The sequence below is a fragment of the Lynx rufus genome, unplaced genomic scaffold (genome assembly GCF_022079265.1).
Source record: "Lynx rufus isolate CCGP_SWC_20201006 ecotype Redwood Valley unplaced genomic scaffold, mLynRuf1.p SCAF_10, whole genome shotgun sequence".
Lineage (NCBI taxonomy): Eukaryota > Metazoa > Chordata > Mammalia > Carnivora > Felidae > Lynx > Lynx rufus.
In genome coordinates this window covers 88,489,876-88,504,884 of record NW_025814824.1, presented here as the reverse complement: position 1 = coordinate 88,504,884, position 15,009 = coordinate 88,489,876, and the positions used below count along the sequence as shown (strand labels likewise).

Here is a 15,009-nt window from a genome sequence, read left to right as displayed (position 1 = left end):
CAAGATGGAGTCTCCTCCTGATTCATTTCACAACATTGAGAAATCCTAAGTCCCTGGTTTCTAGAAGTGCTTATGCATTCTAGAATCTTAAGTGTTTTGGACAGGTCCCATTGAAAAGCAGGCAACAGGCGAGGACTCCCCCACCCAGGTACACATTTAAAGTATGATTTTGGTGGGTGGGGGGGTTCTCAAAGACCCCCCCCATGCATGCACAGACCCCATGTCAGCAACCCCGGATCCAGTCTAAGTTATCTCACAGAGCACAAAATTGTTGAGTTTCTCCAAATCGTGACCACGATCTTCAAGCCCCCGTGTCCTGTCCTAGGATTTAGGCAGCTGTCCAACCCGACTCAAGGTCAGCGTGCCCCTGACTCTCCCCACGCTTATAGGGTTGAACCCCCGGGCCTCCCTAGGCAGCTCCCCCCACACACGCTGTTCTCTGACAGAAATGACCTGCCCCTTCTTTATCAACCCACTCCTGGCTACATTCATGCCTGTCTCCCCTCTTGGCCTGGGAGCCCCAGGAGGGCAGAGACCCTCCGCCGTGCCCCGAGCTCAACGTCTAGCACAGACAGGGTACTCAGGAAGCATGTGCTCACTGTGTGTGGTCTGACAGGGCACACACCTCCTGACCAGGGCCACCAGATTCACCTGGCAGTCACCTGACTCAGCTCCATCCCGGTCCCTGCCTTTGTAGCAGCCACATCCCACAGTTTCCAGTAAGAAAACCAGGCAAGAGGACTCGGAGGGGGCCTCCCCCGCTCCCCCGCCGGCCCCGGGCCAAGTGACTTTAAGGTTTTCACGGGATGCTTCTTGAACTAAACAAAATGAAACAGGAACCTCACTGTCCAACAAATTAGCACCATAAGCGCAGAGAGAAAAGAGCTCCCATTGGCTAAATCTGGGGCAACTTGAACCCCTAAAAGAATAATGACTTTAATCAACTGAAACACATTGAACTCTAGAATCTGTGTGCCCCGGGGTGCCCGGGTGGCTCATTCGGTTCAGCGTCTGCCTCATAATTTTCGGCTCAGTTCATGATCTCACAGTTCGTGAGATCGAGCCCCGTGTTGGGCTCTGCACGGACATCGTGGAGTTGGCTTGGGATTCGCTCTCTCTTCCTCTCTCTCCGCCGCTCCCCAACTTGTGCACGCTCGCGCTCGCTCTCTCTCTCTCTCTCTCAAAATAAATAAACTTTAAAGAATCCGTGTGCCCATAACACTCAAAGAAAAGCGAAATTCAAAACAATAAAACCTCATCTGCCACCAGTGAAAGCAACCTGCTAATTAAATAGAAAGAACTAAGTGCGATCCCTGCCTTTTCACTGTGCCTCAAAAAACCAAGCCATCCCTTTGGAGAAGCCAAAGCTCTTTTTTTCAGGGAAGAACGCCCACTAATGAATGTGAAAGAGATGATGCAATGAGGAAATCATCATTTTGCAACCCCTAATGAAATCATTGTTTCAGGCAAGCATCCTCCACGGACGCCACAACCGTTAGATGGAAGGCGGGTGGGGAACTGAACGTCCATGTGGAGCCCCAGCGTTTACCCCACAGACCGCTTGAGTCATAAGGGGAAAAATGCGGCCCTACAATGCACCGAGAGCTGGCTGTCACCACCTTCACCAGGAATCAAACTATCATGAGGAACAATCAGACATTATTTACCTCCCGGGGCCATGCAACAGAAAATACACACAGCACCAACCATGAAATATTCCTGCCAGAAATGTTGGCTTCCATTAATCAGCCACTGAGAGCTAACTGGCAGGTTAGGGGAAATACGGGGGGTGAGGGAACAAATTAATGACACCATAAGGAAACAATCAGATGAATCCGTAACACGGGATACTGTACAGCTGATGCCTCTCCAGCAAGTTAGTGGCATTAAAAAAAGGGTAGACTGTTCCAGATGGAAGCGGACGTAACAGACACAACAAGTAAATGAAACGCACAGCCCCTGATTAAACCCCGATTTGACAAAACGTGTTACCGAAGACATTTTGAGGACAATTCGGGAAACTGAATATGAACTTGGCATCGGACGATACCAGCAGAATACTATTCATTTTATTAGAGGGTATCGTGGGCTGTGTCCAAGATCATATATATATATATATATTTTTTTTAAAAACCCACGAATGACTATTTACCGATAAGGTGTCACGGTTCAACAAAAGGCATAGAAAGAGACAGATAAAGCAGGCGGGGTAAACACGTTAGGTGCTGAATCTAATTGGGACATAGGTTCTTTTTTGTCTGTTTCGAGTTTTGATTTAAATTCTGGTTCGTTAGGGGCTCCTGGGTGGCTCAGTCGGTTGAGCGTCCGACTTCGGCTCAGGTCACGATCTCGCGGTCCGTGAGTTCGAGCCCCGCGTCGGGCTCTGGGCTGATGGCTCAGAGCCTGGAGCCTGCTTCCGATTCTGTGTCTCGCTCTCTCTCTGCCCCTCCCCCGTTCATGCTCTGTCTCTGTCTGTCTCAAAAATAAATAAACGTTAAAAAAAAATTTTAATAAATAAATAAATAAATAAATTCTGGTTCGTTAACACATCGTGCAACACTGGTTGCAGGAACAGAATTTAGTGATTCATCACTCACGCACAACACCCAGTGCTCCTCCCCACGAGTGTCCTCCCCGGTCCCCATCCCCCATTTAGCCCCTCCCCCACCCGCCTCCCTCCACCAACCCTCAGTTTGTTCTCCACAGTTAAGAGTCTGTCTTCTGGTTTGCCTCCCTCCCTCTTTGTTTTTCTTCCTTCTCCTATCTTCTTCTGACTTTTCTTTATCTTTAACATCTTCCATGATCATATTTTTTTTGTAAAGAAAAAGTCCTTGGAAAAGAACAAGTACGCCATGACTTGAATATATACCCCCTAGGCAACCACAGGGGTACCCTGGCGCTCGCCAATTCTTATCAATCTAATCAAACCTAATCAATCGCCAACCAAATCTAATCTGGAAGTAGCTTCCTGGGATACTGTCTGGCAAAAGTCGAAACCGCATTCAGCTTCGGTGAGAAGACGTTCTGCGACTGACGAGTCATGTCTGCTGGGATACGGGGTCCGAAAGCGGGCCTCGTGTGCTACATGTCGGCCAACCTTGCTCCGCATCAGAGTCCTACTGTGCGATCGCCGGCGGGAGAGAAAAGGGAAAGAAGGGAATTGGAAGAAAAGTGCCCGAGATTTAAAAAGTGAATACGTTTTGTCCAGACTGAGCTGGAACATCTACACGTTGTAGTCAGTTACTACAGGATACGAATCCCAGGTTCCGAACACTCACTTCTCTGTATACTTGGAGGTCCCTCTTTCTTCTGTTTCGCCCAGCTTTCTTTCTTTTTTTTCTTCAATTTGATTTGTTTTGAGAGAGACAGAGAGAGCTTGAGCAGGGGAGGGGCAGAGAGAGAAAGAGAGAGAGAGAGAGAGAGAGAGAGAGAGAATCCCAAGCAGGCTCCACACAGTCAGTGCTCAGAGCCTGAGGCAGGGGTTGAACCCACGAAAACGTGAGATCATGACCTGAGCCGAGATGCGGATGCTTAACCGACTGAGCCACCCAGGCGCCCGCTCGTCTAGCTTTCTAAGTAATGTTTCCCTTGGAAAGGTTCTGCGCACACACGGGAGCTGGCGGGAGGAAGCGGCCGTCGAGGCTCCCATCTGGAGAGGCGGACAGAAGCCAGCGAGGTGAGGCAGCTGCTGCCACAGCTCCAGGACCACTGTCGTCTTCCCCCGGGGCCGGGCCTTGTCAGGGGTCGGGAGGAAATCACAGCCGAGCAAAGCTGCCTGGAGGCGGTGGCTGCACCAGCTGACAATTACCCAGAGAAATCGCACGCACTGTTGCGTTGCAACTGTCACTGCGAGCTTGTCCTAGGCTGACGGAGGGACGGTGCCCAGGAGTTCAGGCTACCGACCGGCAGAGAAGGCTCAGACTGAGCTCAGTGCCAGGGACCCCACCAGGCGGCGGCGTGCCCACGGGGTCTGCCCTAAGCCCGTCACCACCAGGGCGCTGCCCTCAGCCAGCTCGGATCCCCTGTGCGTCCAGGCCTGTGGACAGGCTTCCTGGACCCTACAATCCCCCCAGGGCTCCAAGCGGAATCTGGGGAGCCCTCGGAGCGGAGTGCCTTCAACAAGCCAGCTCAATGTTTATCTGGCGAAGACAATGGCTTCCAGATGTTAGCGGGACCGGGGGGCCCGCGAGCCCGTGCTGCAATGGGGCTCATCTCTGTCACCGATAGGGAAGGATGGAAAGAATCTGGAGCTGCTACCCTGGCCAGATGGCTGCCGCTGGGCCTTTCACGGCAGATAAATCATCCCCTGGGGCCCCTCCCCCAGACGCCTGACAGCCAGGCCGGCCGAGGAGGCCGAGCGGGGAGGCCAGGGGCCTACAGGGCCCGAGAGCCGCAGAGCAGAGGGCTGGGACCGGACCGTGGAGCCTGGGGCAGGAAGCCCAGCAGGCAGTGATGGAGAGAGGGCACCAGCCCCTGCCAGCTGGGCGCCACCGCTGGGCGCTCGGGTCCTGAGAACCTTTTCCGAGAGAGCCCTTCCTCTCCCGGGGGGTGTGCCGGAGCCTGGCACGGGTTCTGGGCTCCACACCAAAGCAGGGGGCTGGAGCCACAGCCGTCACGAACTCTCACCAAGGGCTTCCGGGTGCCTGTCCGGACAGCGCCCCCGTCTCACCGGGCAGGGGCTCTCAAAAACCCAGCCGTGCACAGGGGGAAACGGAGGCCCAGAGAGGTTAAGGACTGAGTTCGGGTCACACGGCAGCCAGGTGGCAGGGCTGGGGTCCGAAGCCGGCATGCGGCCCTAAACCTCCACCGGGCTGCCCCCTCCGGGAAGAGTCCGGGATGAAGTCATCTCTGGGGCCGGTGCCTCCTGATCTGTTAACTGGAACCACCTGGTCAGAGCTCCCCTTCTCCCCTGCACCCCACGCTTGCTGCCTTAGAAGGTAGCTCGCCTTTCTCCTAGTTGAGAAATGTGCAGAATCTGGGCGATTTGCCACGTTTGTGCGGGCTGGGCCGGTGCTAACAGGGGCAGGGTCTGGGCCCCCAGAATGGACTTCCCAGGGCCAGAGAAAGCTTCAGAATGAGGGGCTTTGCCCAGCAATTCCGGCCCATTCTGCCAGGGCTGGGCGGGGGTGGGGGGCTCTGTGCCAGGGCAAGGGGGGCCTTGGACCTAGCTCAGCCGAGACCAGAAATGCACACCCCCAAGGGGCCATGATGCCTGCCGCCCCCGTCCACTGAAGGATGGCAAAAGCTCCGAACTGACCCCGCCAGGGGGAGAGGATCTTCCCCTTGCTTTAACGACCCTGGAATCCCATAGGGCCAACCCCACAACCGGAAGAAAGTAAAGGCTCAGAAGCACCGAGACCGGACCTGGATGGATTCTGTCTCTGCGCCCGGCACCTGAAGCTGTGCGCGGTGAGCGTAGCAGGTGCACGGTCAGCGAAGGGAAGAGAGATTACGGAACGTGTCGCTCCTGCCACGTGGGACGTACCTTGGGAAGGTGAAGGGGCTAACGACACAGGCAATAATTTAGGGACTCCCGCGACTTCTGAGGAGTCATTCTCTCGGCTGGAGGCCCCCCTGGCTTGGGCAAAGACACCGTTCCCTCTGCCGGGTGCCCCGGCCACTTTCTCAGGCTTGCCGAATGTCTGGGCACATCTGGAATGACGCAGCTCTGTGGCCAGGAAGGAGAAGGATCCAGGCCGCCACCCAGAGGCAGCCAATGCTGGGCCACCGGAGGTCCCATCAAGTGAGACACCTACCGCCGAGTCAGGCTCCCACAACAGAAGGCTGGGTACTATGGCCAGGAGCCAGCGGAGTCGCCCCAACTTCCCCGCCTCGAGAGAGAGCACAGGAGAGCCCAGCCCCACACACCCGGGCGGGGCCGTCCTCCGCTACCCTGCCCGGCACCGCACTGTCTGATTAGCCGGTGACAAGCACCCAGCTCCCACCCAAATAGGTCTCCCCCCAGACAAGGACCCAGCCATCCCTCCACTCGTCAGTGCCTCCCACCCTCACTTGGGCGGCTCAGCGCCAGAGGAGGTGCACATGCCAAAGAATAAAGTCCAATGTGTCGCGGAGAGCCATAAACGCCATCTGTCAACAGGGAGTTAAGGCACGCTAATCTAAACACGGCCCCGGAGAGCATAAATACAGAACACAAAAAAAAAACCCTCTCCTGGAGGCTACAGCAGGGCTGGCTGGGGCCAGGGCCTGCCTCACACACACAATCTCTCTTGCCTTCCTCCTCCCAGGGCCTCGGGCGCAAGGGACCCCGCATCTGTCCACCCACCGGCTATTTACTGAGCACCTGCCCCACGCTGGGGGCTGCATAAGGTGCCGGGGATACGGCAGCAGACGGGACCCGGGATACAGGACCCATAAGGGCCGGGCTGTCAGGGAGCTCACAGCCTAGTGGCGTTAAGTAACAAGAAGGGAAATCAAGGGAGGTCTCCCAAGGGGACAGCATGTCAGCTAAGACCGGGAAAATGAGGAGCCAGGGGAGGAGAAGTGGGAAAAACGAGCCGCATGAGCAAAGGCCCTGGGGTAGAAAGACGCGGGGCACTGAAGAAACAGCAGAGGCCAGTGGGGTGGCAGCGGTGAGCAAAAGGGGAGAACACGGGCCACGGGGTTGGATAAGGGCCCGGACCTTCTCCAGGGGGCAAACAGGAGAGGCTCATTGGTCAGATGAGGGAGATGGAAACGGACATTCTTATTCTTTCCAGGGACGCAGTTGTGAACGTTTATGAGCATGTCACTGGAAGGATCCCTCTGGCTCCTGAAAGGGAGCAGGCAGACGCGCAGGGAGAGGGAAAGAAGGGCAAGTTCTGAGCGGCCAATGGGGCCTGGAGGAGAGGAAGGGCAGGCACCCAGTTCAAGAACACGGCGAGGGTACAGACGCCAGGTCACTGACAACCCTGCATCTCAGGACACAGGACCAAGCAGGCGCCTGCCTGTTCGTTCCCCAGCAGGACTCTCTGCCCCAGCAACACAGCCTCAATCGGACGCCCCCTGCCCCCCACCCACTCCTCTACCCGCCCCTGGGTTCCCGACTCCGCGGAGAAGCTCACCCCGTACCCCCGCCCCCCAACTGCTGGCAAATTTTGCTAGGTCCATCTTGCCAGCCCGGACCACCTGTGAGACCCAGGGTGCTTCTTCGAGCTCCAGCCTCTTTACCTGCAAAATCGGGAAGTCTGCGGCACCTGCCTTTGGGGTGGGGGTGGGTAGAGGGTGGGGGGCTGGCGAGAGGACCTCATACAGCCCGGAGCACAGCACTCACCGCGCTGGCCACAGGGGGAGCGCTGCTCACGGGTGGCACAGCTACCTGACCACCAAGCCCAGCCGCCCAGGGGCGAGGACGGTCAGGGAAGGCTCACCTCGGTCACCTGCTGCTTGTCCAGGTGGAACACCTGCCCGGAGCTGGTGGCGGCGATGTCCTCGTAAGCCAGGTAGCCGGGATGGGTGCGGTCACCACAGTCCCCCGTCAGCACGAAGACCACCTGGAAGAGGGACACACAGGTGGCTTCCCTGGCCACCTTCTTCAGGGGTGAGTGGAGTGGCAGGGCCAGAACCAGGGAGGAGGGGCCTGGGCCGAGCCCCTTCCTCTCCGGGCTCACCGGATGCGACTGTAGAACGGGAATGATGAGAGCGCCCACCCCAGGGGATCGGGGCCGACGCAGGTCAAGGGTGTGGTACAGGGCCAGGCACACTAGGTGCCTCAATACATGGGAGCCATTATTTTTTTAATGTTTTTTTTTTTTTTTGAGAGAGAGAGAAAGAGAGAGAGGGAGTGTGTGAGCAAGAGGGAGAGGGAGACGCAGAATCCGACGCAGGCTCCAGGCTCCGAGCTGTCAGCACAGAGCCCGACGCGGGGCTCGAACCCACGAACCGTGAGATCGTGACCTGAGCCGAAGTCAGATGCTTACCCGACTGAGCCACTGGGAGCCATTATTAAATCTGCAACAAGGAAGGGGATGGAAATCAGCTGGCCCCAAGCAGTAGCCCCTGGAGGCCACACACTTAGAAAAACCGTGGGTTCTAAGGTTGACTGTTTGACTTCGGCTCAGGTCACGATCTCACGGTTCATGAGTTCAAGCCCTGCGTCGGGCTGTGTGCTGACGGCTCAGAGCCCGGAGCCTGCTTCGGAGTCTGTGTCTCCCTCTCTCTCTGCCCCTCCCCTGCTTACGCTCTCTCTCTCTCTCAAAAATACATAAACATTAAAAAAATTTAAAAGAAAAAAAAAAGAAGAAGAAGAACCTTGGAGAATGGAGTTTGTTCTAGACGGGAGACCAGAGAAGCTGTCCCAGCTCTCGAGAGCTTCACCCGAGGAGGTCACACAGTCAGACGGCCCTTCTCCCGTCCCGTGCACACCCCTCCCCCAGCCCTGGCTGTGAACACAAGAAGCAAAAGCCCCAGCAGAGAGTCCAGACCTTGAGGCACTGGGAAGAGGGCGCCTCGCTCCGCAGAGACGGGAGCAGAGGCGACGCCAGGAGGAAGACGGATCGCACAGACTCTGACAGGGCGCGAGGGGAGCCGGGGGTGGCGTGGTCTTTATCAAGAATGAGCCTCGCCAGGCGGCGGGAGCCCCGGCGGGCGGGGGGCCCAGAGCATGAGAACACACTTGGACTTCACCAGACTGGCTCGGCCTCCAGGGCCGGCGGAGACCCTGGAAGAGAAGCTCCCGCCCTCCGCTCGGCAGGTGGGGGCCCCGGCTGCCTGCGCCGGGGACCCCAGCTTCCTCAGGACCCCCCTGGGGCCCCCACGCTCGGGCTCCCCGGGCCGGTCCACTCACCTGTGACTGTTTCAGCTGTAGGAGGCGCAGGACATCCTCCTTCTTGTGGTAGTCCTTGGCGCGGGCGTCCGTGAAGACGTAGATAAAGGAGCCGGGGTTGGCCACCTCCACGGCAGCCTTGATGGCTCCCACACTCATCTCTGGGCAGTCACCGCCTCCCTGCAGGGCAGGGGTGTGTCAGGAGCCGCCACCCAGCTCCTCCAGGTGGGGCCCACCCAGGTAGGCCTCTGACACCGACGGGGGGGGGGCTGGAGGGGGCAATCCCCTCTGTCCGGCCTCTGTCCCCGCCCGTCTATGGGTGAGGCCAGGCCACGGCACTCCTTCCCTGAGACAAGGTCACATCCAACCTGCTTTAGACGAGTGGTACCATCTGCTCGCTCGCTCACCCACGCAAGAGTGGGGTCCCTCCCGTGGGGCCTGCTCTAAGCGCTAACAAGCACGACATGGTTCTTTAATTACCACTGCGGTGAGTGATGCAAGACGGAGAGGAGGGAGGGGAGCTCCGGGACGTCTAACAGATGCCCCAAAGAAGCCACGTGTTGGTCAAGGCTTGGATGACGGAGGGTACAGGGGGCGGCCGGGAGAGAGAGAGGTGGGCGTTGGGCAGAGGACGCCATTCTCAGCCAGCCCTCCTCCCGAATCCTCTCTGCCCCGGAATCAGTCCCAAACCAACCAACACACGCTCCCGCCCTCCCGGCCCACGGACGGGAGCTCCGCGAGAAGGGAGCGCGTCCCGCCTCGACAGCTTTGCACACCCAGCAACGGGGTCACTTTTCAGTAACGCATCTCTCCCGGGCCCGTTCATCCGGCCCACAAGCGCTTCCTGTCCCCTCCAGGCGCTGGGCCCCGTTCTGAGTCCTGGGGGACCCGGCGGTGAGCCAGATATGTGGGGCCCCTGCCTTCAGGAAGCTGCTGTCCTCAGCGGCGGGAGGCGGGGAAGGACAGATGCTTTACCAAGGTGCTCAGTGTGTCGGCTTTGGGGTCTGCACTGAGACCCCTCGCATCCTCCTTCAGCTACCGCTTTGTCCGTTCACTGAATAATAAGCACCTACTACGTGCCAGGCACAGGGACTCCTGTCGGTACTTGGTTCACCGAATAAAGGAAGGAACCTCGAGAAGTACAGATTCTCCGGGACCCCCCAGCTGGGGTGCAGGCCCCCGGCAGTGTTGGGAGGCAGGTGATGGCGGTTCAGGGAGCCGCCATCTCGGCCACCGGGTAGGGTAAAGACCTTGGACTGGGAAGGACGGCAGGAGGCGGGGGGTGGGCGGCAGCCAGGGGCAGGGCGGGCCCACCTGCACATAGAGTTCTCTCAGCTCCCTCTGAAACACCGCCGGGTCTGCCGTGAGGGTCACCGGGCCAATATCTGCAGGGAAAAGAGAGAGAGGCCCAGGTGGGCTTGGATTCCCAGACGCAGCGCCTCCGTGGGGTGGGGCAGCAGTTACAAGACGTGCCACCAGGGGGAAAGGGGGTGAAGCCTGGGCCCCAGAGACCCCCCCACCAAAGGGAGAGAGGCTTCCAGGCCTGCCAGGATCTGACCTGGAAGGGAGGTCAGGCTACTCAGCCCCCTGCCCTGCTCCAAACCAGACCAGAACTCCAGGGGAGCACAGAGGAGAGACGGAGGGCAACCCCCGCCCTGCTCAACCTCAAAACCACGGTCCCTAATCTTTTCTGAACACGGCCGTCTCTATTCACCATCAGTGGGAAAGGAATTCTGGAAAGACGAAGGAACAGAGAGCTGTCCAACGCCAGGCTGATGAACAAGAATGAAATCTTCCAGAAACTCCATCCATTTATTAGCTCATTTAAATTTTTTTTAACGTTTATTTATTTTTGAGAAACAGAGAGAGACAGAGAACGAGCAACGGAGGAACAGAGAGAGAGGGAGACACAGAATCGGAAGCAGGCTCCAGGCTCGGAGCTGTCAGCACAGAGCCCGACGCGGGGCTCGAACCCACACACTGCCAGATCGTGACCTGAGCCGAAGTCGGATGCTTGGCTGACTGAGCCACCCAGGCGCCCCTGTTAGCTCATTTAAAAAGAACAGAATTCTGGGGCGCCTGGGTGGCGCAGTTGGTTAAGCGTCCGACTTCAGCCAGGTCACGATCTCGCGGTCCGTGAGTTCGAGCCCCGCGTCGGGCTCTGGGCTGATGGCTCAGAGCCTGGAGCCTGTTTCCGATTCTGTGTCTCCCTCTCTCTCTGCCCCTCCCCCATTCATGCTCTGTCTCTCTCTGTCCCAAAAATAAATAAAATTTGAAAAAAAAAAAAAAAAAAAAAGAACAGAATTCAATTACAAAGGCTGACTGCACCAAACGCAGGCGAGGACACAGGGCAACTGAAACTTCCGTCCACCGCCGGTGGGAATGCAAAAGGGTCCAACCACTTTGGAAGGCCAAGAGAACTTTCTAAAAACATCAAGCATGCACATACCATTCGATCCAGCCATTTCGCTCCCGAGAAATAAAAACATATGTCTACACCAAGACTTGTACTCAAACGTTCAGCGCGGTTGTACTCATAATAGCCCAGAACTGGAAACCGGTCCAATGTCCATCAACCAAAGAAACGGTAAACAAACTGTGGTCTCTTCGTATAATCAAATACTGCTCAGCAAGAAAACAGAACAAGCTACCAATACAAGCAACCGCGTGATGAATCTCACAGACGTAACACCGCACGAAAGAAGCCAGACACAAAAGAGTGCGTGTTTAATGGTGCCATTTATAGAAGTTCTAGAACAGGCAGAATTATTCCAAGGTGGAAAAAAATCAGAACGGGGGTTGTCTGGGGACTGGGGAGAGGCAAAAGGACTGTCTGGGACGGCAGAAATGTTCTATATGGTAACAGGAATGGGGGCTCCGTGGGTATATGGTCTCTCCAAAGTGCAAAGCAAAGGTTTGTGCATTTCAGCGTATGTAAATTTTACCTCCTAAAACCAGAGCTAAAGACAGCAATCATCACTGGGTTGGGGTGGAGGGTGGGAAGAGGGATAGATGAATGAGCGCGGTTTGGATACTTGGTGGTGGGTATATGCCGATTCATTACTCTCTCTGCTTCCTTTGTGTGTATTCGGAATGTTCCCCCAGTAAAAAGGTTTGTTTTAACAGCCATACTTGAAAGTCACAGCTAACCTAAGACAAGGCTACCAGTGCACTGAAAACGGGGCTAGAATTCCAACTCGCCACGTAGACCCGGAATTCCAACTCACCCTACGGACGTATGCACAATGGGGGTTTTACAAGGTTCGTGGATGTCAAGTTTCTTAGGAAAGTATTTCCTCTGAGTCCTCGGTGAACTCTAATAATGGACTGTTTTTAGTTGAAGAATTCTAAATTCTAGGCACCCCCCCAAAATTCCCACACTCATCGACCAGTCAGCAGAGCTTGGTCCTTCTTAGGGAAGGAAGCCTGTGGAATCATCCGGCATTCATCCACAATTCTCAAGGGAGAGTGCGGACAGCAGCCCTTCTGCCGGGCACTTTAAGAATCCATCGTCCCCTGAGGGCCCCTGCCTCTGTGTTCTGAATGTATTCGTCATGTCCAGCACCCCTCCCTCAGCTGTTCCAGCCTTTACCAAGCCTCCCCCCTCCGCACCCCTACTTTCTGAACTCTGTGGTAACTGATTGGACCAAACCCTCAGGCTTTGCCCCCAGACAGAGCTGACTGCAATGCTGGCTCTATCCTTCAGCCGTGGGGTCCCCCAGACCTGACCTCACTGTGTCCAGCCTCAGTTTCCCCATCTGTAAAATGAGGCATATAACAACACCATCTATCCTAGCTGAGAGCCATCATTGTAAGAATTGGTGGGGCCAGGGAGGGACACCCCCACCCATGGATTCTGGTACCCAGCAAAGGCTTGGCGGACAGGAGCCAGCCCAGCCCCCACGGCCACACGACTGCCTCTGCTCCAGCGTGAGGTCTCACAAAAGGCACAGGGCAAGACAGTCTTGCTCCAACACGAGGGCCTCAAACTCTAGTTTGACGGAGAAAAGTGAGCGATTTGACTCAACGTTGGTTATTGCTTTATTACATAATAATACACGTTCGATGTTTTAAAAAATGACACTAGTTTACTAAGCACTGACTAAGGACCGGTCCACGTGCCGAGATGTTCCCAGAGCGTTAGCTCACTGAGTCCTCCCTGGCACCTGGTAGGTCTCAGTCTTACCCACATTTTATAGAGGAGAAAACGGAAGCCCAGAGAGGTTAAGTAATTTGCCCAAAGACACACAGCCAGTAAGTGGCACGGATGAGCCTAGGTCTGTACAACTCCAGACACTGAGCTGTTGAGCACTGCTCCCTGTGAACTGTCCTGATGCATGGAAAGAGAAGGGAATTCTGGGGTGCCTGGGTGGCTCAGCAGGTCAAGCGTCCGATTCTTGATTTCGGCTCAGGTCGCGATTTCATGGTTCATGAGTTCAAGCCCCACATCGGGCTCTGTGCTGAGTGCACGGAGCCTCCTTGGGATCTTCTCTCTCGCGCGCGCGCTCTCTCTCTGCCCCTCCTCCACTTATGGGTGTGCTCTCTCTCTCTCTAAGTAAATAAATAAACTTAAAAACAGAAAGAGGGGCGCCTGGGTGGCGCAGTCGGTTAAGCGTCCGACTTCAGCCAGGTCACGATCTCGCGGTCCGTGAGTTCGAGCCCCGCGTCGGGCTCTGGGCTGATGGCTCGGAGCCTGGAGCCTGTTTCCGATTCTGTGTCTCCCTCTCTCTCTGCCCCTCCCCCGTTCATGCTCTGTCTCTCTCTGTCCCAAAAATAAAAAAAAAAAAAAAAAAACAAACGTTGAAACAAAAACAAACAAACAAAAAAAAAACAGAAAGAAAGAGAAAGGAATTCTACCAACCAGAGACAGTCATTTTGATTTTCATACATAACCTTCAAAACTTCCATGCAGATTTGTAAATATACATCTCACAATGCATGCCTACTCTTTCAGGCAGAATTTCTACTAAAGTATAAATACCATACTATTTTTAACCTGATTCTTTTCACTGAACAACGTATTTTGAGCAACCTTCCAGAAGGCCAAATGCTCAGTCCAAAATCATTTTTTAATGACTCCGAAGGATTTCCTTTGCATAAATGACCATGAGCGGACTTGCCCAATCTCACATGGCTTTGTTTCCGATGTTTAAAAAGAGTAGCGTGATCAAGAACACCTTCGAATCCATGGCATTTAAGCACCAGCTCGGCCGTCTCCGTGGCATTCGCTCCCCTAAGCAGAATTGCTGGGTCAGAGGCAAGGCCATTTGTAAAGACTTTGGAAGCAAATTCAGGAAGCTCGTAACTGTCCTCCCCAGCTCCAGACGTGCCAGCCGCTCATCCATCCACCTGCCAACGCCAGAGAGGCCGGCCTGCGCCCAGTTTGCCTCACGTCGCCCCTGCTCAAGAATCCACACTGCCCGCAAACTGGGGAACAGCCCCTGGGAGCCCAGGGCTGACTCTGGCTGGCCCCGCCCACCCCCATGGTGGTCTGGGGACAGCAGCTGCCCCGACAGCCCCAGCGCTGGGCCAGAACTAGGCTGACCACCTTCTCTTCCATTTGCGGCAACATAAGAATGAAGTTGGCGACGTGAGTTATCGTAAATGTAACAGCAGTTGGAAGGGCTTCCGCGTTATTGTAACATCTATGCACTTCCTCCCTGGGGGGTGGGAGGGGGGTTGAGGATCACCCTCTCTCATCGAGGGACAATGATTGTTCAGGGAGTTGATTCTGTTCACGGTTCTACTTGGCAAGATCAAAAGTTGGTCACCCATGTCAACTCCTTCTGCTTTTCTTTCCTTTTAGCTATTTTATTTTATTTTATTTTATTTTATTTTATTTTATTTTATTTTATTTTATTTTTTACAATTTTACCGGATACCATCTAAGGTCTAGCCTTCCACGACCAAGGCTGTTCTAGGAGAGTCTGCGCTCTGGGAGAGAGGAAGATTCTTCTGGAAGACTCGTCCTGATTCCCCCACACCCCTCAGCAATGCTCAGTGACATCCTCTCCTTACGTCCCAAGCACTGGGCCAGCACATGAGGAGTGCCAGGGACCGTGTGGCTAACACAGACTTGGAAAATTTCAGGAGCCAGGGAGGCTTCTCCGAGTTCACTGGAAAGCCCTGGAAAGGATTTTCAGGTTGGCCTCTGTGTTAGTTTCCTACTGCTGCTTTAATAAATCACTACAAACTTAGTGTCTTAAAACAACACACATCATTTCTGGAGGTCAGAAGTGCTAAAG

At 55.4% G+C, this 15,009-nt stretch overlaps 1 protein-coding gene across 1 annotated transcript in view; it reads right to left on the bottom strand.

The window, feature by feature from the left end:
• Nucleotides 1-15,009, bottom strand: part of HMCN2 (hemicentin 2) — a 147,303-nt gene that overhangs the window by 117,414 nt on the left and 14,880 nt on the right. Inside the window, exons 2-5 of the mRNA XM_047097159.1 lie at nucleotides 10,079-10,149; nucleotides 9,838-10,020; nucleotides 8,786-8,944; nucleotides 7,371-7,493 (exon numbers count right to left, since the gene is read on the bottom strand). Coding sequence (XP_046953115.1) covers nucleotides 7,371-7,493; nucleotides 8,786-8,944; nucleotides 9,838-10,020; nucleotides 10,079-10,149 — 536 coding nt within the window. The remainder of the gene's footprint in view (nucleotides 1-7,370; nucleotides 7,494-8,785; nucleotides 8,945-9,837; nucleotides 10,021-10,078; nucleotides 10,150-15,009) is intronic.